The sequence below is a fragment of the Zeus faber genome (genome assembly GCF_960531495.2).
Source record: "Zeus faber genome assembly, chromosome: 4".
NCBI classification, from domain to species: Eukaryota; Metazoa; Chordata; class Actinopteri; order Zeiformes; family Zeidae; genus Zeus; species Zeus faber.
Window position 1 is genome coordinate 10,937,856 of NC_137191.1, and position 23,800 is coordinate 10,961,655.

General features: G+C 45.0%; 2 protein-coding genes across 4 annotated transcripts; one reads left to right on the top strand and one right to left on the bottom strand.

The window, feature by feature from the left end:
• The first annotated feature begins 970 nt into the window (after window positions 1–970).
• On the top strand, window positions 971–15,613 carry LOC307228884 (choline transporter-like protein 2). Of its 3 annotated transcripts, none has more exons than XR_013844101.1 (22): window positions 971–1,107; window positions 6,479–6,527; window positions 6,839–6,912; window positions 7,187–7,271; window positions 7,412–7,496; window positions 7,748–7,870; window positions 7,961–8,021; window positions 8,119–8,239; window positions 8,388–8,471; window positions 8,630–8,742; window positions 8,877–9,011; window positions 9,328–9,427; window positions 9,562–9,654; window positions 9,778–9,862; window positions 10,240–10,502; window positions 10,623–10,717; window positions 10,841–10,944; window positions 12,283–12,356; window positions 12,495–12,561; window positions 12,657–12,739; window positions 13,371–13,455; window positions 15,415–15,454. XR_013844101.1 is itself a non-coding variant. In XM_079998719.1 (22 exons), exons 1-22 carry the CDS (start codon window positions 1,074–1,076, stop codon window positions 15,510–15,512), a joined length of 2,115 nt encoding a protein of 704 aa, XP_079854845.1. In that variant the 5' UTR covers window positions 971–1,073; the 3' UTR covers window positions 15,513–15,613. The 3 variants fall into 3 exon arrangements, 2 of the variants coding, with proteins under 2 accessions (XP_079854845.1, XP_079854846.1); XM_079998719.1 differs by having other exon boundaries at window positions 12,495–12,565; window positions 15,415–15,613; XM_079998720.1 differs by having other exon boundaries at window positions 10,402–10,502; window positions 12,495–12,565; window positions 15,415–15,613.
• A 1,056-nt stretch (window positions 15,614–16,669) lies between these two features.
• LOC307229072 (outer dynein arm-docking complex subunit 3-like) lies at window positions 16,670–23,765 on the bottom strand (the record flags this gene model as incomplete). Its single annotated transcript, XM_079998945.1, has 14 exons — window positions 16,670–16,788; window positions 16,908–16,980; window positions 17,516–17,650; window positions 18,434–18,616; window positions 18,953–19,109; window positions 19,733–19,893; window positions 20,027–20,176; window positions 20,391–20,513; window positions 20,621–20,746; window positions 21,179–21,280; window positions 21,538–21,729; window positions 21,948–22,025; window positions 22,812–22,933; window positions 23,687–23,765. 14 exons carry the CDS (start codon window positions 23,763–23,765, stop codon window positions 16,670–16,672), a joined length of 1,800 nt encoding a protein of 599 aa, XP_079855071.1.
• Between the last annotated feature and the right edge of the window lie 35 nt (window positions 23,766–23,800).

Here is a 23,800-nt window from a genome sequence, read left to right on the forward strand (position 1 = left end):
AGATAGACACGTCGTTCTGACGAGCAGGAACTTTGTTCAAGCCGTAATTCCCATACCACACGAATGCAGCATTATTATTATTAGTAGTAGTAGTATTATTATCATCATCATCATCATTATTATTTTAGCTTCTTTCTATCTATATGTCTATCTATCTATCTATCTATCTATCTATCTATCTATCTATCTATCTATCTATCTATCTATCTATCTATCTATCTATCTATCTATCTATCTATCTATCTATCTATCTATCTATCTATCTATATGTCTATCTATCTATCTATCTATCTATCTATCTATCTATCTATCTATCTATCTATCTATCTGTCTATCTATCTATCTGTCTATCTATCTATCTATCTATCTATCTATCTATCTATCTATCTATCTATCTATCTATCTATCTATCTATCTATCTATCTATCTATCTATCTGTCTATCTATCTATCTATCTCGGAATCAGAATTGTTTTATTCTCGCCAGGTACACTTACATACACTGTAGGAATTCCTTCTGGTGAAAATAAAGCTAAACAGCCCGGGAAAAAAGGAGAATACCATTTTTTTTTAAATCAGTAGGATAAGAATAAAAAATCAAGTTAAAATGTCAAATATGCAAATTAACAAAAAATACACAACAGAAATCATCGGATATTTAAGATATACAATACAAACATGCGATACTATGCACAGTTTGACATATTGTTATGGGTGTAAATGGGTTAAAAATGATAAGTTATGGATATGAATTCTATCTGTTGATCGACACTACCTTTTACATTCCCCTGAAGTAGCGGTAATTCGATTTCCCCCGCCTACACGGCCTTTGATTGGCTTACAGGCCATGTCAACTACCGAACCCTGGATTCTGATTGGCCCTCCTCTCTCTACCGTAGAAAGGAATGCGTTTTGGCTCTGAGCGCTCTACCGCACATTGGATTCCTTTCGCCCATGGGCGCTGTGTGCAGGTCCGTACCCAGGAGCCGATTTGGATGATCTTCCTCCTCGATATTTCCATGGTGACCACCCTGCCCAAGATCTGAACGGCGCCGAGGGAGAACACTTGCGGGAATGGAGCCGGGGGATAAAACGGACCCCAAATATGGTAAGAGAGACCCCGACCCTTGCGCTTGCGTCTCCCCCCTCTGAGCGGTGCGCGGAACGGAAACAATGACCGTGGAGCACAGGGGGTGTGGACCGCAGGAGCTACGGCGGCATCCTCACCCACCAGAGCCTTGTTTACTGCCTGCAAGTGTTAGATTCGAGGGTTTTTGCAGTGAAATGGCACAAAGGGGCAAACTCCAAGGGCTGTGCAAAACAGTAGGAAGAAAAAAAAAGACAAAATAAAATAAACCAGAAAAAATAAACATAAAGAAGACATGAAAATATATATGCATTGAATATATATATATATATATATATATATTCATTAATTATATGTTATATTATACACATTATACACATTATATATATGTGTTTTTATTACCTTGTTTGATGTGCTATGAACAATTATGACGTTTTTCTCAACTACTAAGTAAATCGAATGCTAACCTAGTGTTTTGCATTTGAGTTTCTGGCCTTCATTTTCAAAGTATAGTTTAAAACGAAGACCGACAAACCAGTCTGCTGAGCCATGGGTTTTGCTGTATAGAGTCAAATTAGTCATTCCCCAACCAACGGGGTTTTAATGAGGATAATAATCGAAACATCCCGAACTTGGCATGGTAATTAGCATAATGACTTAGTGTTCAATAAAGTCTTGTAAAATAAACATTGGAAATAGGGCTGGCTGTTTTGTCTTGACGTCACTTTGTCAGATGAAATAACGTCATCACAGCAACGTGTTGTTTTTACAGGCTATGGCCATTTTATAGAGGCACACACACACACACACACACACACACACACACACACACACAGTTTCTCTTTTCTATTCACCCTTGTTTTGTAATGAACTGCATGGTAAGGTTATGATTGGCAGTTGTAAGTTATTGAGTTAAGTTATTAATATGAAGTTTTTATTGGAGGTTATTGGAGAGGACCAAGGGCGTGACACATTACTCTTTCCTCTCATCATCTGATCCCCTCCGGCCCACAGAGGCTGCGCTGCTGGTGTCTAGACTAAGCTGGTATTTGTACGAACTGTTGAGTCATGGACTTTTCTTAGTTCATGTTTTCGTAGACATAATGCTCGACATATACATGCGGAAGATCTACGTAGACTGCTCTGCTGCTTTAAAAACACACTATAATATTATTTCAACCAGACGAAAAATGCGTAACAATGCAAAGCCCTGGCAGATAGATGCTTACAATAGCAAGGCAGCCACACCCAGCACAACTTCCCAGTGGTGGGTTCAGGCCCTCACCCTCTTAATCTGTAGTCTTTGGGGCCGTCCAGTGTGGGATGTGTCCTTGTTGTTTTCCTGTGGCCTTTCTTTATGCCTATCCCGCCCTCACACAGTCGAAAAGGTCGTAAAGCGTGACCTCCTTTTAAAGTGGATTCACAAGTTAGAATACAAACATGCTCTCCCCAACACTCCAACTCTATCGTAGTTGGAGTCTATATCCTGTAACTATTCTGTAACAAGCCAAATCAAATCATTATAATACGCTGATGTCTACATGGTTACCACAAATTCTTTGATATACTACAATTTGATCGGTATATCTAAGTTTAATGCACCATGGCCGTGGCACCATGCCGCTTGAATCATATTTTCCCCGGCAGTCAGAGTCAGGCAGGTTGCATCTTGTACTTGCTCGACTGACCCAGTCGATCCCAAACCTACAAACGCTGCTTACATGACATATGTCTGTACACAAGGAGTCCTGGAAAGGAGCGGGGAGCGGAAGACCGATGTGAACCAGGATTGGACAAGAATCCAAAATGTTACCGAAAAAATAATTATTATTTATTGAAGTATCTCATCACAGTCTTTATAGCTCTAAACAAAAAGAGAGTATCATCGTGGTCAAATGGGAAGAGTTACAGGGCAGATAAACGCACCCTCGCTCAAGTCAGATTTTGCATCAACTTAGAAGACTGTTTCCCAACATCCTGAATTTCCGTCTGGGAAAAATAGTTTTATTTGATCTCATCTTTTTTTTTCTGCCGCGGCATACTTTTTAATAATTAAATAATCCCACAGCAGACCACTATACTGTTAAACAGTCAACATGTATAACTGCTTATTATTTGGACCAACTAATGGTAATGAACACAGAGCTGCTATTCTGACTGGAACTGATGAATTAGTAGAGTCTTACAATTTTGATCTTGCAACACATAAGCTAATTTCCATTATTGATTTTTTTGGAGTGGAATTTGAACATGTTCATAGCGCGGTGGAAGGAAAAACACTAACTGTGAATCTTGAGCAGCGAAACATTGAATCTGAGGTAACAGGGAGCAGTGCCATCAGAGATGCCCACTGTGCCAATTTATTTATTATTATGACCTCATTGTTTCTCTCACACAGGCACAGCGCAATGCCAAAACAAAATGCTTGTCTTACTTCCCTCTACGCTTATAACATGTTGCCTTTTTTTTTTATCGAAACAAAACAGGAGATATCATTGTTACAGGCTGATGGTTTTGTTGGTGTTGGGCCTCTGTGCTGTAATGAACGGGGCATAATATCCAAGATCAAAGCCTAAAGAGGTGGAGGAGGTGGAAAGAAGTGAAAGTCGGCGCTGGGTCTGGATCGGGCGGCATGTCAATAGTTGGTATTGTGTTTGGTAGCGCCGACAGGCGTGCCAGACCCAGCTCATGCACGGCTGGAGAACATGTGGGATGCGTTACCTGGCATACATCACATCATGCCCCGCAGCGCACCACTAGCTAGCAGGGAGCTCATAAGAAGTCGACACACAGATAGAGCTTGGCGGTTGTAGATGTAGCTGTTCTTTTTTTTGGGGGGTTTTCTTAAATAAAACACATGATTTTGGCCATGAACTGTTAGTTATTCCCCACGGCTGTTGGAACGCCCGTGCGTGAGAAAGACACGGAAGCCTATCACGACTGCAATTATACGAGTAAAATACGGTTTTGATCCCCCACTCTTTATATGGGTCGATGGAGTTATTTTACCCCGCTGTTGGTGTGCATCACCACGCCCAACAAGGATGGAGCGTGCACATTTTATTCCTTTGTGCGTCAACACACAAACGCAGCCTTCCGGTGCCACAGAAACCGCAAATCATTATTGCATCTCCCAATTCCCCCAGCAATAGTCCTCTCCGTGTCCCACCCTTCCCCCGACAAGAGAGTGTGTGAGAGAGAGAGGCACACACACACACAGAGCGAGTTAACGAGAACAAGACCAAGAAGACAGTGAAGACAGTGAAGGGATCAGGAGAAGAAAAAACAAAACAAAAAACGAAGAAACTATGAGACGAGCAGGAAGGAAGTGAAGCGGCGGTCGGGACAAACAGACTTGATACAGGAAGGAGACGCAGCCGAACACATTGTGCTCGCTGAGAAGAGACGACAAAACAATTCACCAAAACCCATTAACTGTGGAATGATGAAGGGCAGGAAGAAAGGTACCGTAGCGGGCTCGTCTGTGGTTCCCCCCTCCCCCTTCTGCCTTGTTGGAGTGAAAGTCAATTTTGTGACGAGCATCTTTGTTTTGTGTTGTTGACTCACTGGGGGGTTTGTCACGGCCGAGCCTGCCCCCTTCCTGATCCTCAGAGGCCTCATAGACAGTGTTGTCATCGGTGTGTTTCTGTACCGTAGTGACACGCTTTCGTCGTCAAAGGCCTGTCTCCGTGCATGCGTGTCGTCCTCAGTGGTGGCCAACGAAGGGTCGGGGAGGCAATGAGTCGTGTCCGCGGTTTTAACTCACGCTTGTGTTGAATCGTCCCACGCGGTCAACGCGGGAGTACGTGGCGAGGGATCCGACTGCCGCTGCAATGACAATGCGTTCACCGAACAGCGAAATCCTTCCTGCAAATGCGCGTGTTTCATATTAATCCGACAGAGAAATAAACGCGATTGTTGCGCGACGTCACATCAAGATTTCAAGATTTATTTTAATTTGTCACATACATATACATACTTCCATACATATATGCAGTGAAATGTAATACATCACGTCACAATATACGCTCATGGATTACAAATCTCGCGCAGCCGAGGTTCATCGCATTGGGCTATGTGCTTGTGTAAGCCACCAGAAGTGTGGATAAAAACTTCTTTGGCAATTCTTTAGTTTGCGTCTGTTTGACGTCATTCATTTAGATTACTTAATTGATTTGGAATATTGATTAATTGAATATTGATTTAATTGCCCTGATGTCGGTTTGAACATTTCATAGGAGGATGTTGCTTTACTCAATGTCATTAACTTTATCTTCTCTACAAATAATGCCAAAACCAATGTGCATTTTAAGACTATATTTGATAAATACACAGCAGCCTTGAGTGAGCTGTGAAACCATGTTCCCAGTGATGTGATTATCTCGCTGAACAGAAGAGGAGGCTCGGTGTCCTTGGCTCATGACGCTTCTTCTCCTGCGTCGGGGTGCTTCCCCGGTGGCTGGGAAATTCGGCAGGGAGCCCCGAGATCTGCGGAGCCATTTTGTGGGTTGCTAGACAACTTCAGTCTGACGGGAAGATACTTTTGTTGTGGCAAATATCTGAGCTCTTCACAGCACCTGCGCTTGATGGTTGAACTCAGAGATTGGTATTTTGGTCACTTCCATATGTGGAAGTTGATGCACATGCTTGTACTGTTTCCATTGATATATCAGACATACTTCATATACACAAATGGTATTATATCATTCACTTTGGGTGAACCATTTATTATGGGTATAACAATACATCAAATCAATTTTACAATTTGAATAACAATCTATACATCCTTTTTATTGTCAACGGCAAATAAAATGCAATTGAGTTCAGGGCCGTAGTAGTCCCAAAAAGGCTTTGCATGGGTCTGTGGTACAGTTATCTAGAATAACCCCCCCCACCATAGACACACACAAGAAACACAAAGAATAATTTAACCATCACGCTAGAAGTTGTTTATAAATCTATTTGCACTTCAAAACTCAGTTGGGTTGTATGTAATATATGTAAGCGTCTAAGGCATGGTGATAAGGCCGGGCATGTTATAGTGGTGGTGTTCATTTGTGGGTCTAATGTCCAATTGTTCTAGAATCAAAAGTGTATTGCATCTGAGACGGAGGGTGTTGGAATATATATAACTATATATATAAAACTTTTGAGAAGCCAAATTCTTTGTTTTCCAATATGATATTAAGTATTATATAAACAATATTAATATTCTATTACAGTGTTATAATACTGTATGTATGAGAGTGTGAATGAGAGGCATTACATGCCACGTGCTCTGAGTGGCCACGGCGGCCATAAGCCGTAACACCGTCCATTTACCATTTGTTGGTGACAGACATTAATTTTGTGTGTTGGTAAATAAAAAGCGTGTATCCCTTATTATCAACAGGGGAGTCCAGAAAGTTCGATCCCAAATTCAAAGGCCCCATTGAAAACAGGTACGAGGTTTTGAATTTCCACCGAGGCTCGTCATCCAATTTTTCTCTCATACATAATTGAGAATATTTCCCTATTGTGTAAATTCCTCTCCTCTCTCTGCCCCGCCCCTCCTCTCCTCCCCTCCTCTCCTCCTCTCCTCTCCTCCCCTCTCCTCCCCTCCTCTCCTCTCCTCCCCTCCTCTCCTCTCCTCCCCTCTCCTCCCCTCCTCTCCTCTCCTCCCCTCTCCTCCCCTCCTCTCCTCTCCTCCCCGCCCTGCCCTGCCCCTGTCCTCTCCTTCTTCTCTCTTTCCTCTCATTTACTTTATCTTCAGGGGGTGCACAGATATCCTCTGCTGCATCATCTTCATCTTGGCCATGCTGGGATACTTTTTAGTTGGCATCATAGGTCAGTTTCCTGTTATATTATAGATGTAGGCAAGGAAAGGTACATTTATTTGTACAGCACATTTCATGTACATGAGACGTAAAAGGAATTGTAAAAAAATAAAGAAATGTACCTGTAATCTATAATGTTCTTGAGAAATACCTAAAAGCCTGACGTTTTCTACAATGTGTAACATGCTCTAACATGCTTCTGTGCTGTGTCATTACCAGATGGAGTGTTCTTTGTGTATTATTGGATGGCAAAAAACAATTTCTCGATTCCTTTTTTAATGCAGCCTGGTCCCATGGTGACCCCAGGAAAGTCATCTACCCCACAAACAGTCACGGGCAGTTCTGCGGTCAGGCTGGAACCCCACTGGAGTACGGACGTTCACATTTTGACTGACATGAGCTTTATAACCCACATTGCAGGAAGTCTGCTGCTTGTTGTTTACTGAAGAGATAATACATGTTTCTGATACATAAAAATAACATTTCTGTCACTTGCATCTAAACACTAGGAAGAAACCTCTGCTGTTGTACTTCAATATCCTGAAATGTGCCAGTCCCCAAGTCCTTTTGTTGCTACAGTGCCCTACCACACTGGTCAGTGTATCTATCTATCTATCTATCTATCTATCTGTCTGTCTGTCTATCTATCTATCTATCTATCTATCTATCTATCTATCTATCTATCTATCTATCTATCTATCTATCTATCTATCTATCTATCTGTCTATCTGTCTGTCTGTCTGTCTGTCTGTCTGTCTGTCTGTCTGTCTGTCTGTCTGTCTGTCCATCATCTATCTATTTTTATTATTTTCCTTTCATGTTTTTGTGTTTTTTTGTGTGTGCAGATTTGTGTGGAACGCTGTCCTACAAGGTACCTCACATTATTGAGTGTCATGCTCAGCATGAACACCGAAGACCAGGAATACTACAAACAATTCTGCAAAGAAGGAGTGGACTTCTCTACAATGGTAAATTCCAGCACACATAGTGTGCAATCACGTATGTAATATGTACTGTACGTTTGGAATGGGTTAGGAGTCTGTTCTCGTGTTCTTCAGAATACCCCGGCGATCCTCAAAGCTGGACTGTGCCCATCCATGCTCATACCCAGCAAAGCATGTGAGTGAGAGTCGTGTCTCAGCGCAGTTCCCTGATATCAGACGCTGCCGTGGATATGAAGGGTCTGTAATGTCTGACTTGTCTTCTCACTTCCTAGTCACGCAGCGATGTTTCCCCAACCCGGGAATGATGAGGGGCAGCGGGATAGGAAACAGGACCACCTTCGAGAACGGAGAGGGGGTCACCATCAACACCACAGATCTGGTTGGGGCCTTAAAGTGGGTGACCGTATACATTTTATCAAAACATAAATAAATAAGAATTGCCATTGTAGTCAAGTTTCAGCTTGACAATGCTGTTTTATTTCTTCCAAAAATGTTTTAACAAACTTGAAGAGTCGATGACTTGACCCTTTGTTTGTTGCAGGAAGTCCAACATGGCTGTTCACACTCGTGCCGTGTTCATGAGGATCTTTGAGGACTACACCGTGTCCTGGCACTGGATTGTGCTGTGAGTCGTCTGATTCCCTGCTCATATCAGTGATGTTATCAGAATTAGACTCGATCAGTGCAAAAAAAAAAGCATGTTTGCTCAAAGTGTATTTTCACAGCAACCTGAGAATTGACCAGTGGTGTTGAGTCTTTCACAAATGCGTTTCCCCTTTGCAGCCTTCTGGTGATCGCGATGATCATCAGCCTCGTTTTCATCGTCCTGTTATCATACTTGGCTGGCGTGATGGTCTGGATCATGATCTTTGCGGTTATTCTGGTCATTGGATATGGTAAGTGATCCATGTGGTGGCAGTGTCTAACTTTGACGTAAACTTTGAAAACGAAACTATTTTTTTTAACAATCATTTAATGCGAGAGTGATTTTATTTTGTTTGGATAATTGGATTTAAATTTTTTTCGTCAGGGATTATTCATTGCTACATTATGAGTACAAGGCTAGAACCGGACGAAACTGGATCTGACGTCACCCTCTACGACCTTGGCTGGCAGATGGACTTCACTGTTTATCTGCAGATCAGACAGACCTGGCAGGTCTTTGGTGAGCACCGCACTGCAGTAACATGTTCTACAGTCTAGGTAACCTTCAACCTTCTTCCAAATTCATCCCCCGAGGGAAATAGCGATGTCACAGCAGCTCACATCAGAAAATAAAAATTAAGTAGTAAGAATAAAAAAAAAAAAAGAGAAAATGGCAATTTTCAATAAACCAAAAACATTATTAAATGGAATAAAAATAAACCAGATTTCTTTGGAAACAATAACCGATAATTGTATTTATTATTATATCCATGCACCTCTGCATTAATGGTGGATCTGAGTCCTAACAGCCGTGTTCCAAACCCTTTCTTTCCCAGTGATCATCCTGGCCACTGTAGAGGCGATCATCATCCTTCTGCTCATCTTCCTCAGGAAGAGAATCCTAATTGCAGTTTCCCTCATTGAGGAAGCCAGCTGGTCGGTCTTCACACTGCACCATGTCCTTTATTCGTGGAGTTATTTTGATTCAGGAAATCCCTTCGCTGTGATGCTCGATGTTGTATGTCGTTTCTCTCATCTGTAATTCATGGTTGTTTATTTTCCTGTGGCAGCGCCGTCGGGCACGTGTTTTCTTCGCTTTTCTACCCGCTGCTCACGTTCGCCCTCCTGGCCCTGGTGATCGCCTACTGGGTCATCACCGCTATGTATCCTCCTGTTGGTTTTATTCCACGTAAAAAAAAAACACCACTGTGGTTGAACATTAGCTCGTTTTTTGAGATTTGTACTATTGATTTCTATTGCATTAATTCTTTAACGGCTCTCGCCAGTTTCCTGTCCACATCAAATGATCAGGTCTTCAAGGTGTTTAATGAGACTGCGTGTCCTTACTCCGGAGAAACCTGTGATCCAAAGGTAATCCATTAAAAGCTAACGCAATAAACGTCTCTTCACATTGGTGCTCCAGGCACGCCAGTCCAGGGAGTAGAGGAGATAGGGGGGTCACCTATTAAATAGCTCAATGTGTTTTTGTTGTTCTTGTTGTCAAACTTTCATAGAAATAAACTCAAATGGAAGCATGGGGATATTGAAAAGAGACGTTTACCCACCATTTCTGCACGTAGTCTTCATCCTCATCCTCATGTTAATGTTTAAACATCACTGTGTGACATAGGAGCGAATCACACATAGGGGCATCCATTCTACCAGGTGTTAGACATAAGCTATGTATTTCCATACAACACTCACAATCCTATTAATCCTAATTCAATGTTGCCCCCCCCCCCCTCCAGACGTTCAACACGTCCAACATCTCAGCAGAGTGCTCTGACGCTGAGTGCCTGTTTGCCTTCTATGGCGGCGAGACCTTCTACCACAAATATCTGATCCTGTTCCAATTCTACAACCTCTTCCTGTTCTTCTGGTGCGCCAACTTCGTGACGGCGCTGGGCCAGATGACGTTGGCCGGCGCCTTCGCCTCTTACTACTGGGCCTTCAAAAAGCCGGACGACATACCGGGCTCCCCCGTCTTCTCCTCCCTGGCCCGGACCATCAGGTAGGGTTGCGAACGCACGGCCTTTCGTCAGCACGATGGCCAGGCTTTTTCCAAAGGTATTTGGATTGCACTAGTTCCATAATGGTGACTATTTCCATTATTTTCCTTTTCGCCTCGCAGATTCCACACTGGATCCCTGGCCTTTGGCTCCCTGATCCTGTCTTTGGTCCAGATCATGAGGGTAATCTTGGAATACCTGGATCAAAATTTGAAAGGTCAGGTGGGACAAGGCTGCGTTCACCGTGTGATCTACCGATTCAATGCAATTGTCAGTTAATTTGCTTGCCCTGTACGTAGCTCTTGCTCAGGCGCTTGGAACTCTTGTTCTGACCTTGTAGGTACGGAGAATAAGTTTGCCAAGTTCCTGCTGGCTTGCCTGAAGTGCTGCTTCTGGTGTCTGGAGAAGTTCCTCAAATTCCTCAACAGAAATGCTTACATTATGGTAAGCTCCCGAGACAAGAAAGATATTTAAAGAGGACCTATTATGCTCATTTTTACATAAGTTGATAAAGTTATCTGAGGTCCCCAAAACATGTTTTCTGAAAATACCACTCAGGTTGTGCATTCGAGCCATTCCAACATACCTCTATATCATAGTGTTCCAAAACGGTCTGTTTTCAGTGTTTGTAGCTTTAATTGTAAATGATGGGGAGGTGGCACGGTGGCGCAGTGCATCCTCCAGTAAGGACCTCCACCAAAAACATTCACACATCACCATCTTCTGACCAGCGATGGGCACCGGGTGTGTGTATATATATATGCATGTGTTGTAGTGTGGTCATGTGACAAATAAAAAAAAAAAGAGCAGCCCAGCCCATAGTTCGGGCCGATGGGGTTTGAGCACAGGTTCTGGGTTCTGTGAGCCAATGCGGTTTGAGCTTTACTCCGTTGTATTTATTCTATATTCTGATTTCACCCTATCAGTCCACCAAAATCTGTTTGTGAACAAATATGAGCAATAAGCAAAAAAATGTTTTAGAAATAAGCCTTCCAGTTGCTGAATCTTCACTCATATTAGATCTACAAGGCCTCATTTAAAAGTTTGTTACAACTTTAAGCGCGGCAAAACTTTCCGGAGCAGCGCGGAGCTTAGAGCCCCTGTGGGATACGCCGGGGTTTGGTGCTTTTTTGTTCAATTCAATAACGGAAACGTTGGAAAATAAAATAAAATAAATGCATCTACGGTTTTGATTGGAGAAATGCGGAGCGGATCTCACGCTGCAGCCTACAGTACAGTTAACCTACCGTGGACACACACGCACACACACACACACACACGCACATACACACAGAAAGAAACACAGCAGAATGATTTTTAAATACTTACATTTCCCTCATCTGCAGCTGTGTCACAGACGGTTGGTATTGATTCCTCTTTCTTTGAAAAGATTTTGTTCTGCAGCTTTGTCACAGTTGGTGTTAATTCCTCTTTTCTTTTAAAAGATTTGTGCTGGTCTCTGAAGCCAACAGAGCACTTCCCACGCTTAGCGCCTAGCTTGCTAGATGCTGGAGGGTCCGGTCACGCTCCAGCCGTGGGTGGAGTCACTCAGATGGGGGCGGTTGAGATTCTACCGTAGTGACATATATTAGAGCAGAAAAGCTAAACGGCTCGTTCTGTCAAAGCACAGACCGCGTCGTCTTATTTCATAATTTGTGTGTTAGCAGGTCCATCAGAGACCCCAATGTATGTGCACAAGCACCGAAAAGTGAGTTTTGCGTAATAGGTTTAAATGTCATTTCTAGTGACTTTGTCAAGTAACACAAAATACTATCTCTCTAGATTGCCATCTATGGTAAAAACTTCTGCACCTCAGCCCAAAATGCCTTCTTCCTATTGATGAGAAACATTTTAAGGTAGGCTGTCAAAGACAACGTTTTGTTACCTCATTCACAGTGAACACCACAATCTAAAATTTTGATTGAAATATTACGAGAAAGAATGTTTATTTTAAATTGTGACATTTTCCACGCTCCTTATGTTCTGCCTCACAGGGTTGCGGTTTTAGACAAAGTGACCGACTTCATCCTGTTTCTTGGGAAGCTGCTTATTGTTGGAATCGTCGGTAAAGTGACATCGGTTTTGTCCTTCAAATAATTACAGACGCCCTTGACACGTGTCGTTATTTCAAATGTGATGTACTTGCTCCTTTGCAGGCATCTGCTCTTTCTTTTTCTTCTCGGGAAAGATTGTAGAAGAAACTGCTCCATCTCTCAACTACATTTGGGTTCCAATAGTGGTGAGATAGAATGAATGGAATATTAATATTTGCAGTCTACTCCTTAGTTAAAGAACAACATTACAGTAGGACATCAATTAATTTCTTCCCATAGTGTTTTTGTCATCTTAAGACTTCACTTGTTAATTCATATGGATAGAGTATTATACAATTGATAACCTGTATATTCCTATTCTTGAATGGTTCATGATTATTCAATACAATAAAATAGTACCTGAGACTATAATTAGCATATATAAATGTATATAACCTTCACCATACATTGCAATACTATTAATACAGCCTTACTTTAATGAATATGTTAAATATGTATTACAGCACTGTAATACAACATAGTCGATGGGCGGGTAGAACACAAGACATCTTTATTATCCATACATAAGAAATCAAAATGTTACTTTTAGAATCGATACAGTATTGAAAAGCAACAGCAAAGAAAAAAAGATCAATATTTTCTCGCACTCATAAAAGGTTAGGGTTACCTAACCCTGACTGCGGATTGCTGCTTTTGACCAATCAGAATAGAGTATTCCACGCAGTGTCATAATTACCTCTTTGTAGTATAACCTCGCACCAAATCTACCAAAATCAAACCAATTATTTGATGAGAAGACTGTTTCCCTGTTTGCAGACGGTTTGTGTGGGAGCTTACCTCATCGCACACGGGTTCTTCAGTGTTTACGGCATGTGTGTGGACACACTCTTCCTCTGCTTCTGTGAGTAGCTCTTTGTGCTCATTAAAATAAAGGGCCATAGATGAATACCATATATTTTCCAATTTGACCTTTTATCACCTGCCTGCTTTCTATTATCTCTGTTACAAACTATCTGCATCGGAATGGCTGGTTTTTCCCACTTGTTCTGGCAGTTTTTTCCTGACTCTTCTCTTTGTCTCATCCCTCCCTCGTTCATTTCACCTCCCCTTCACTTTCGCTCCTCCTTTTCCCTCATTTCTTTTACTATTTTTAATTTTTTTTGCGTTTTGCTTTCATTTCCCATTCATCCAATTTCCCCCATTTGCACGTGAACACTCGCACACACGCGGGCGAACCCCCCGACAGGCGAGGACCTGGAAAGAAACGACGGCTCGCCCGGGCGGCCTTACTTCATGTCCCCGGAGCTCCACGAGATCCTCCTCAAGATGAAGGCGCTGCCCGAAGAAGAGGACGGCGCGGAGCCCGCGGACGGCGCGCAGCGGATGGAGGAGGTCAGACTGGAGGAGGAGGCCCCTCTCCAACAGCAGGGCGGGGAGATCCAGCTGAGAGAGCAGGCGGTGCTCAAGCGGGACCACGAGGAGGAGGAGGAGCGGCCGCTGCGGCCGGAGACGGGCGCCGGAGAACCGCAGGCGGAGTCGGCGGAGGCAGACGGCGGAGAAGGGCTCCGGTCAAAAGAGGGGGAGAAGCTGGAGGAGGAGGGGGCGCCTCCACCCGGGGAGGCTGAGAAGGGAGACGGGGAGTTAGATGACGGGACGAATCCCGAAGAGCGGGGCCCGCCCTCAGCGCCGCAGGAGTAAACAACATGATTGATGGAAGCGGGAAAGAAAACTAACTAGGCTGCAGGTGGAAAAATGCAAAAAACACTATGTTGATGCGCCATGTCGACAGCGCGACGTTTCAGGCTTGCTCTTGTCATTTTCGAAGGCCCGAAGCCCCAAATGCGTTCCCGTGGCGTGAGAAATGTTGTGTTGTCTTTGTGTTGGTTTTAGACCGGTGTCGGTGTTTTGTGATCGTGAAGACGTGTGGAAACTGAACGTGTGCCTGAATACTATCATTAACCCACGGTGCCGAATGCACTGATGAACCACTGTGTACGGTCCATGACATGTTTACAGTTAAAACCAACACATCTCAATGGGTGAGAAACCTCTTTCACTGTTTACAGTCATACCAGCTGACGCCAAATGGTTCAAAACATATTTGATATACTATGTAGATACTGGATCAGGGTTTGGTTTTTTTTGTTCCTATGGTACTAATCTGTACTAGTCTACTACTAGTCTGTGTATGTCTCTAATGCGTTTTTGGGGTTTTTTTTCTCCCGTCTTGTTGAGGCCCCAGATCAGATTCTTCGTGTGGATGGGATCTCATGTATTGTATCGCGATGCCCACTTGCCTTGGTATTTCAGACTGATGCAACCATAACGACCTCTCAAGACTTTGCAAACCCTGTCGTCTACTGGCTCTACTTGCCTCGCTCTCTCTCTCTCTCTGCCTGTCCTACTCGTCCTCCTCTTTCCTTGACCCTCTCTCAGTGCTGCATGGTTGATTGCCTCTGAAGTGCTTTGCTACCAACAGTATATATCTGTGGATGCTTCTGTACATTGCGTTGTTTGTCACAATGTTGAATGTTGTAGTTTTTCCACGTACACTAATAACATCCTGTATTTATCGGATGTAGCTCTGGATTAAAGGTACTTGTATTATTCTGAATTGTCCCATTATTAGTTAGAGAACGGATGTCATAAACGTACAAAAGTATGAATGTCATAAAAGTTGTCCGACTAAGGCTGAGACGGGTGAGTTTGCTCAAACTTTACTATTCGCCCGGCGATACTAAAGTCAAAACTGATGGGCCTAGAAGGGGGGCCTGAATGAATCTAGGCACCGGCTAGTATTAGCAGGTGTCGACACTTTCCTTCTTGGCTCAATTTCTCTTTTTTTTTCCCTCTGTGACAGTGGAGGACCTGGAGCGCAACGACGGGACAGTGGAGAGGCCGTATTACATGTCCGAAGATTTACTCATTATCCTTAAGAAGTCCAATGAGACCAAGTGAGGGATAGCTCATCTGGAGGCGCCGCCGTGTGTTTGGGTGTGTGTGTGTGTGTGTGTGTGTGTGTGTGTGTGTGTGTGTGTGTGTGTGTGTGTGTGTGTGTGTGTGTGTGTGTGCGTGCGCATGTTTGGTTATTTTACATGTTCATTAATGGACATGTAAAATAACCAAACATGCGCACGCATGTGCAAAGGGCAACTACAACTAGTAGAGTTGCATGTGATACAGGGTGTCTGTGCAGTCCATAATGGGCCTTGTGTTTGCATTGCTTTGTCACAAAGAAACTATCACAGTAACACTTTATGTCCTTTGGAATAAATTGATGGTTGTTTCCTATTTTGTTACTCGCCTTAGCTTTGGTGATTTGAATATGAAGGGATGCAATTTTATATTCATCATTTTTTATATATTTTTTTAATATGATTTCTATTCTCTCTTTTTTTTTTTTACAAACTTATAATCATGTATTTTCATTGTGCCAAAGTATGTCTCTCGTTCCACCGTTTTTGATCGGTGGGCTCAGCTGACGTTCGCCGGTCCTGGAGATCATACAACCACTCAGGACTCCTGTTTTTGTTTTCCGCTGATTCATTTTCTTCAATCAATAAGGTTGATACTGTACAGGCTTTGAAGTGCGCATTATCTTTCAGTGTTTACTTTTATTGCATTTTGCACAGATGCCAGATATTAAAATGAAAAATGTTTGAGAAATTTATTTGTGAAAGATTCCAAATTTGTTATTATTTTTGTTTACTTTTATATGAATTAAACCATGGCAGAAGAATTTGACTGTAAATAAACACATAGCGCAAAGGCCACATCTTGTCATAGCATTTCACCAAAGAAGAAAATTGGGAATGGAACTAACTTTATTATGTAAGATATATTATTAAAGTAGTACTATCCCACACATTGAAAACACTGCCTCTTAAGTTTTTTTCTATATGTCTTTTCAATTAAAACAATATTCCTAATCTGTGACCCTTAATCAATGTCAATACAATACTGTTTTTTTCTTGTTCATAAGTGTTTTTTTTTTATTAAAGAGAAATAAATTGAATACCAATAACTAGTATCCACAACCTGGAACAAGAATCTATCAGTAGATTTTTTTTTTTTTTGTGTGTGGACAGTGGGGGTCTGCTCTTGGATCACAACTGTCACTTCTTCTTCTTCCGGGGCTTTTTCTTGGTCCTGGAATCAATGATCAACTGAGACTGACGCTTGATCGCCTCCCGTGAGATGATCTCCACCTCATCTTCTTCGCTCTCTTCCTCCTCTGAGAAAGAGAAGATGCTGTGATTGTTTGAAAGGTACAAGAATGGATGTGATTGTGTGTGTGTGTGTGTGTGTGTGTGTGTGTGTGTGTGTGTGTGTCGTGCGGTGCTCCCAACTCACCGCTGATGATCTCCTCAGTCAGTTTGATGCAATTGTTGGATTCTGGCAGTTTCCCCTCTATAGTTGCGCAGAACTGCATGAAGACACACACACACAAACAATGTTAGCTTGTCAGTAATTTTCACAGAAACCTTTCTACGCTATGTTTTTATACATTGTAGGGCATCCCGTTTTTAACCAACTAAATCAGTGCTTGACGCTGATGCTTTCCAAAATAGATTGTGTCCTTGGAGGCATACTTTTTAGATGCCCAAACCACCTCAACTGGCTCCTTTCCAATTTGGAGGGCGCAGCGGGGTTCTATTGTGAGGTCATCCTGGATAGTCAAGCTGCTCACCCTCCTCACATCTTTGAGGCGGATCAAAACTGGAACCTCAATTTAGCCGCCTGCATCAGGGGTCACCACCCAAAGCTCAAGACAAAGCTCATTGGAAAGAGCTTTTGCCTCTCAGCTCAGCTTTCTTGGCTGCGACCGGGCGGCACAGTGCCTGCGTTACTGCAGACGCTGCACCATCCGTCTGTCAATCTCACGCTCCCGCTTCTCCTCACTAGTGAATATGACCCAGAGATGCCTAAACTCCACTTGGCTCAGCAACTCTTTTTCCCACCCATGTGGGACAAGCCACCTTCTTCTGGGCGAGAACCATGGCCTCGGATGCAGTGCTCTCATCACCGCCGCAAACCATTCCAGTGAATGCTGGGGACTGACTCACAGTCTGCCGAGGCAAAGAGGGCGACATCATCTGCAAAAAGCAGAGATGCCACACTGCCTAGATATCCTTTCCATGAAAATAACAAACAGAGAAGGAGATAACGCACGCGCCCTTCTGGCGCACAACACGCACGGCAACGGATTTGCCAATATGATAGTCGGAACGCACCGTCCGGTCCCCTTAAAAACGGGGACCACCACCCATCTGCCAATACCCTGGCACTGTTCCCAACATCCACGTGACGTTGAAGAGACGTGTCAGCCATGACTCTGAGCGGATCTCGTCTCGTCCATCCCTGGCACTTTGCCACTGTGCAGTTTAACGCCTTCCCCAATGACTTCCTGCCAAGGAGATGGGTACTCATCCACCGGAACACTCCGGCCCTGTCTCCTCCAGAGTACAGTCGGTCGAGTCCCTTTAAGTGTTCCTTCCACCTCCCGTCAATATCCTCAGTTGAGGTCAGTACTTCCCTGGCCTTGCTGTAGACACCAGGGCGCTTTTCTGAGCTATCGCATGTTGTTTTCCGGGACCTCTTTGGGTGCTCATCAGGCCCGGGAGGACTCCTTTTTACAGCTGGTGCCCGCCAACGGGGTCCTCGGGTTGCCGCTGCCGCAGGCGCAACTACCTTCTGGCCAGAGCTCCTAGCAGCTGCTTCCAATGTTTTGAGCAGGGTCCACCTTTGACCTCCTCAGGATGCGGCAGAAGCTCAACCGGAGATGAGAGTTGGGATCACTTCAGATACGGTCCTCCTACCAGTCATCCTCAGGAAACTCACTGTCGGTTTGGGCTTCCCGGGTCTGTCCATTAGTCTACCCTGCCATCGTATCCAGACAGCTCCACGCTCACCTCCTCATCGTCCAGCTCCTTCAAAATGGAACCGAGGTCCCTTCCCTCCAGCTCCGCCTGCAGCAGCTGGAGCTTCTGCTCACACTGGACCAGTAGCTCCACGACATACTCTTCTGAGTCGGGGGACAACTGGGGCACTTCACTCTCATCCTGACGGGGCAAGAACAAGGCGACACAAAGATGATTTGGTGGATGGATATATGACCAAAAATAGGAGAGACTTAGAACCTTAGATGGTTTAGAATTTTTAGATGACAAAAAGTGCAGGAAAGCTGTTCTTAAGCGTCGCTAGAGAACAATAAATGCAAGTTCTTGCAAACTCCCTTTGATTTCTTACCTGTAAGTTATTATGTGCATTGCATTCCATATAAGTAAGTTGTGCAAATTGCTTAGATTATAAAAGTCACAATATATAAATAAAAATATAAACTTTAAATTCATGATTATTAAAATGTTTTTATTTTTTTATTGTTTTTGTTTTTTTACCAGTGTGATATGTTGCAGTTTCTCAGCCAGATGCTCCACTCCCGAGTGGACGGTGTGGAGGGTTTTGAGGAGCCAGGAAACGCGCTCTTTGGCGGCCTCGCATCGCTTCTGCTCGATTCGCAGATACTGCTCACACTCCCCCTGCATCTGTTTACCGCTATAAACAACCACGGAGCGAGGGCAAAGAAGGCGGGGGAGAGAGAGAGACAAAACCAGAGAGTGTGAGAGGGAACGAGAGTGACCACAGCTTTTCTATCGGGCCGACGACTGTTTCAAGTTAATATCAAGCTTTACTTGGGTGAATAAGACGGGTCGTAGGATTGATGTGAGTGTTCGTTACAGGACTCGGGCTGGGAATTCATTGTACCAGTTGATAATGTATTATAGCAAGCACGTGCAACATGTCGGCTGCACTGTTGTTATTTATACACTGTACAAATAAAAAACACAATTAACAGACTTTTAAAGAGATTCGAACCCCCTATTCATATTTTTGTTATCACGGTTCTTATCTCACCCGAAGTAGAAAATAATAAAACGTAGGAGCCGACACAAGGGGCGTGGTCCATTCAACACTCCTAACCAAACAACCCGGGCGCGCACGCTCGCTCGGGGTTCCACTTCCGATCGCGTGGGGAAAATCGCCTCTTCGATCAAGATTTTAAAAAAATATTTAAATTAATTTGAGAATTCAAATAAAGCCCCCCGCTCAGTACACGGTAGCCCTCCTCGCCGGAGGAGTGTGATGAGCCGCTCAGTACGCCCGCGACGCCGACTGACCAGGACATCTTGGACTGCCCGAAGTACTTCAGGTCCTGAAACTGCTTCTGCAGGCGCGCCCTCTCCCTCCTCAGCATCGCCAGGATCTCCTCGTTCTCCTCCTTCATGTTCTCCAGGTGGTCGTGCGTCTCCCCTTGAGAGAGAAAGCGCTCCACTATTTCCTGCGGAAGGCGTCGAAAGAGCACCGCGTGAGCGTGGAAGCGTAGGCGCGATTATCGACGCGCCTCTTTTTGCCGTCGATTTACTGCTCAAACGCAGCCGGCTTCCACGTGTCTCTCGACCCAGCCCCCGCACCTGGATGTCGGTGACCCCGGCCGCCTCCTTGATGCGTCGGAAAGCCTCTTCGAAGTTGGAAATGGTCTCCTCCTCCTCGCCCACCAAGCTAGTGGGGCTGTGTTGGGGCTCGGTGGTCAGCTCTTCTGGAAGTATCGGTGTCCGCGGGTCCTGAAGGTCACGCGGCAACAGCACTCCATACTCAAAAAGATTTTATCCTTTATTATTCTCAACATCTTGTATTCATTGACGAGGACACTCACGAAGTCTGTTCCGTTAACATGAAGTCGATCACCAAAGTGGACTAAAGTGAGCGCGAATAAAACCGGGACCGCACCGTACGGTGTGCCGCGGACGGACGCGCGTGCCGACGAGCGGGACTCACCCTCCTCTGAGCCTTTTCCGTTTGGGCCTTGGACTCTTCCGCCTGCTTCCTATAACGCGATATGATGCGCTCCCTCACTTTGCGCTCCTTATGCAGCACCTTCTCCTGCTGGTGCAGCTCGGCCTGGGAAAGAGATGCGGTGAGCGCAAACGGTGACGATGGAGACGAAACAAAACATCCCATCCCCCGGAAACCAGCGAGACGGAGCGCGGACGGAGGCAGAGCGGCACCTTGGCCATGTCCGTGAAGAGCTGAGCGTCGGTGTTCATGACTTGCAGGTTGTGATGCTCATCCCTGAGCTTGAGGATGTCGGCTTCCAGGCCGTCCAGCCTGTCCTGGAAGGTCAGGCTCTCGTCCTGGAGCGGAGAGAAGGGAGGCGTAGAAAGAGAAAGGGAGGACTTGGGAGAGATAAGCATGAGGTGGGAGCAATGGAAGGGCTTCCGGTGCAGCGGCGGCGGCACACGGGGGGGCAGGACGTTTCTAAGGCTGATATGTTGATATTCGATTGATATGATTTATATAAAAAAAATGCAGTCAGGTAAGGTGTGAAATACATCATCATTTCAGTATTTATTTATTTTTGTTCATTCGTTTCCGTTTATAGCTCCCTCCATGCTCCGGGTCATAACAAAAGCACCCCGAGAGACGCCAGATGAGACACATTCACGTGAAAAAAAAAAAAGTTGCCTGATATTCACATGCGGAATATCCGCAGTAATGCGCTGTCCGTTTTTTAAGGAAACACAGATCAAAATGTGTACAATTATGTTTCCAAGCACTGAACTTGCCTGCAGGTGGTTTTTGACTTTGATGTAGCCTCTCGTGATGTGCTCGGCCTCCTGGCACTTCATTTTGGCCTTGTCCAGACTGTTCTCCAGGAGCCGCAGTTGCTGCAGTTACATACACAGCACACAGACAACTCCAGATTTCGTTGGACTTTGGCTTGTGTGTGTGTGTGTGTGTGTGTGTGTGTGTGTGTGTGTGTGTGTGTGTGTGTGTGTGTGTGTGTGTGTGTGTGTGTGTGTGTAGAGAGAGATGAATGAGTTGCGTAGGCCAGTGCTTGTGTGCCCTTAACGCCAGTTGTTCCGGGCATTCGACACCGCGCTGCGTTGCCATCACACTTTGCCAAAGCCCCGTGTTTTTTTACCCTCTCGTCGTCCTCGATTTTGTCCGTGCTGGTGGGGTCGTGGTGCGACGTGCTAGCCCCCGCCTGCTTCGGCCTCCGGGACTGCAGCTGCAGCTCCCTGAGGCGTATGCGGCACGTCTGAGTCGTGTGCTTCATTGCGTTGAGGCGATTCATTTTGATCAGCACTTTCTGGTCGAGCACCGCTAAGGCCGTCTGGACGGGGGGGAAGGGGGGCAAAGCGGTGACATTCAGACGGATTCGAACCCTCCTTTGCAAAAGGTTGGTGCAGAATTGCATACCTGTGATTCGGGTTTTGTTTTCTTTTGTTTTTTTGGGCCAACATCGCCGATTCGTTTAAGTATTCTCACGGCGCTTCTAATAACCACGTGGCGTGTGTGTGTGTGTGTGTGTGTGCGCGTGGCTTCTCTCACCTTGGCTGACATGCTGCGGTAGGCGTCCTTCTCTGCTCCTCTGTTATGAAAAGCTGACAGGATCACACGCTGATCGCCCTGTCGACAGACGCTCGCAATTCATAAACATGGACGTCCATCATGGCATTCTCATAAGAAGAGTCATTTTACATATATATTCACGATTCAAAGACTTGTCACATACATATTGCACTGTACAGCATGTAGTGAAAAGTTTTGGGTTTTTTTGGGGTTTTTTTGTTTTTGTTTTTTTTGGCAACCTCGAGAGACTGTGCAGAGCATAGCGGAAGACTAGATCCTGTTTCTGTGATTTAAAGAAGTGGGTTTTCAACTGTGAGACAGAAGCGGATGGGAGAGATGGGACTAAGAAGAAGAAGAAGAAGAGGAAGAAAGAAGGAGGCTATGAGAACCCGCGAAGAGGAGGACGTTTAGAAGCTGTGAAACGGAAGCCTTTGGAGGAGCTTCAAGATTACATTTAGTCATTTAGCAGACGCTTTTATCCAAAGCGACTTACAATTGTTCAAACACCGACGGACGCAGCCATCAGGAGCAATTAGGGGTTAATTGTCTTGCTCAAGGACACTACAGCATGCTAGCAGGAGGAGCCTGGGATCGAACCAGCAACCTTTAGATCACTAGACCACCAGCTCTACCTCCTGAGCTACCATCCCCTCGTTTGAAGATGCGTTTGAACAGGACGGGGGTCGGGAAAGAGGACGCTGAGGGGCGCCGGGAAGAGCGGTAGTGGAACCACACTGGTGGAGTTTGAGGGAGAAGTGCTGAGACAATAAAAGTTTGATCGTTTCTGAAAGCCCCACGGGGGCCGCGACCGCAGCATTCATCTTGTGTGACATTGGAGCTTACTGCGAGGGTGTCCGCCAACTTCTGGTGGAGGTTCTTGTTCTCCTGCCTGAGAAAGAGGATGGTCTCTCTGTTCCTATTGATGGCGGCCTGAGACTTCTCATAATACGCCGATTTTTCTCCCTCTGGTGGACACAGGATTTCATCGTGGGTGGGGGCATGGTTGCAACAGGCGGCGGGGGACAGAGGTGAGCTAGACTCACACCATCACCACCGCCAGTCTACTTTCATCTTGAGCTTGAAGCGCGTTCGGGGTTAGACGCGCGCGCTCGCACGCACGCACGCGCACACACACACACGCACACACACACACACACACACACACACACACACACACACACACACACACACGCACACGCTTTAATTGAATACATTGAATAAGGCTCAGTGTATAGTGCAGGCTCAGTCTTTGCTTGGTTAAATGTGCTGGCACTTGCTTTTATTCCTCGTCTTACGCCAACGCACAGGGCCAGCGCAGGTTGACGACTGCGCCAGGAACGATCTCGTTTCTCCTGTCGTTGCAACTTGCCCCAGTATCGGGGTTAGGTTTTAACAATGGAGCTCCTTGCCTTTTGCCTTTCTTTTTTTTATTTTTTTGGCGTCAGTTCATCTCGGTGGGTAAAGAAACTGACACCCGACACCCTCCCGGGAGCGGGAGCGACTCTGCCCGTGATCCCACGATTTTTTTTTTTAAACCAGGCCCGAAATCAAATCAAATTTTGTAGCTTGCTCTACATGGGATCGCTGCGAGGAAAACCTCAGACTACTATTGACGTTCCGCGGTGGACAGTTTACTTTGAAACTTTGAAGGTATTTCCCCCCCTAGTTGCTTTGCACTGAAACTGTTGCACCTTTGCACTGAAAACATATCAACTTACCAAGAAGCTGAATTTTCTGTTGCATTTCAGCTACTGGGTCATGTTTGGGAGGCTTAGCAGCCTCTGGGTTGAGCGGCATTTTATCCCTTCACATTCAATTCTCGGGGAATTTAG

What these genes read in the sequence shown, in the direction of transcription:
- LOC307228884 (XM_079998719.1), top strand. Translation starts at nt 1,074, where the DNA reads ATGGAGCCGGGGGATAAAACGGACCCCAAATATG. An exon ending in TACAGTGCCCTACCACACTG is followed by an intron (nt 7,497 to 7,747) that starts GTCAGTGTATCT and finishes TTGTGTGTGCAG; the next exon opens with ATTTGTGTGGAACGCTGTCC. An exon ending in CACACTCTTCCTCTGCTTCT is followed by an intron (nt 13,456 to 15,414) that starts GTGAGTAGCTCT and finishes CCTCTGTGACAG; the next exon opens with TGGAGGACCTGGAGCGCAAC.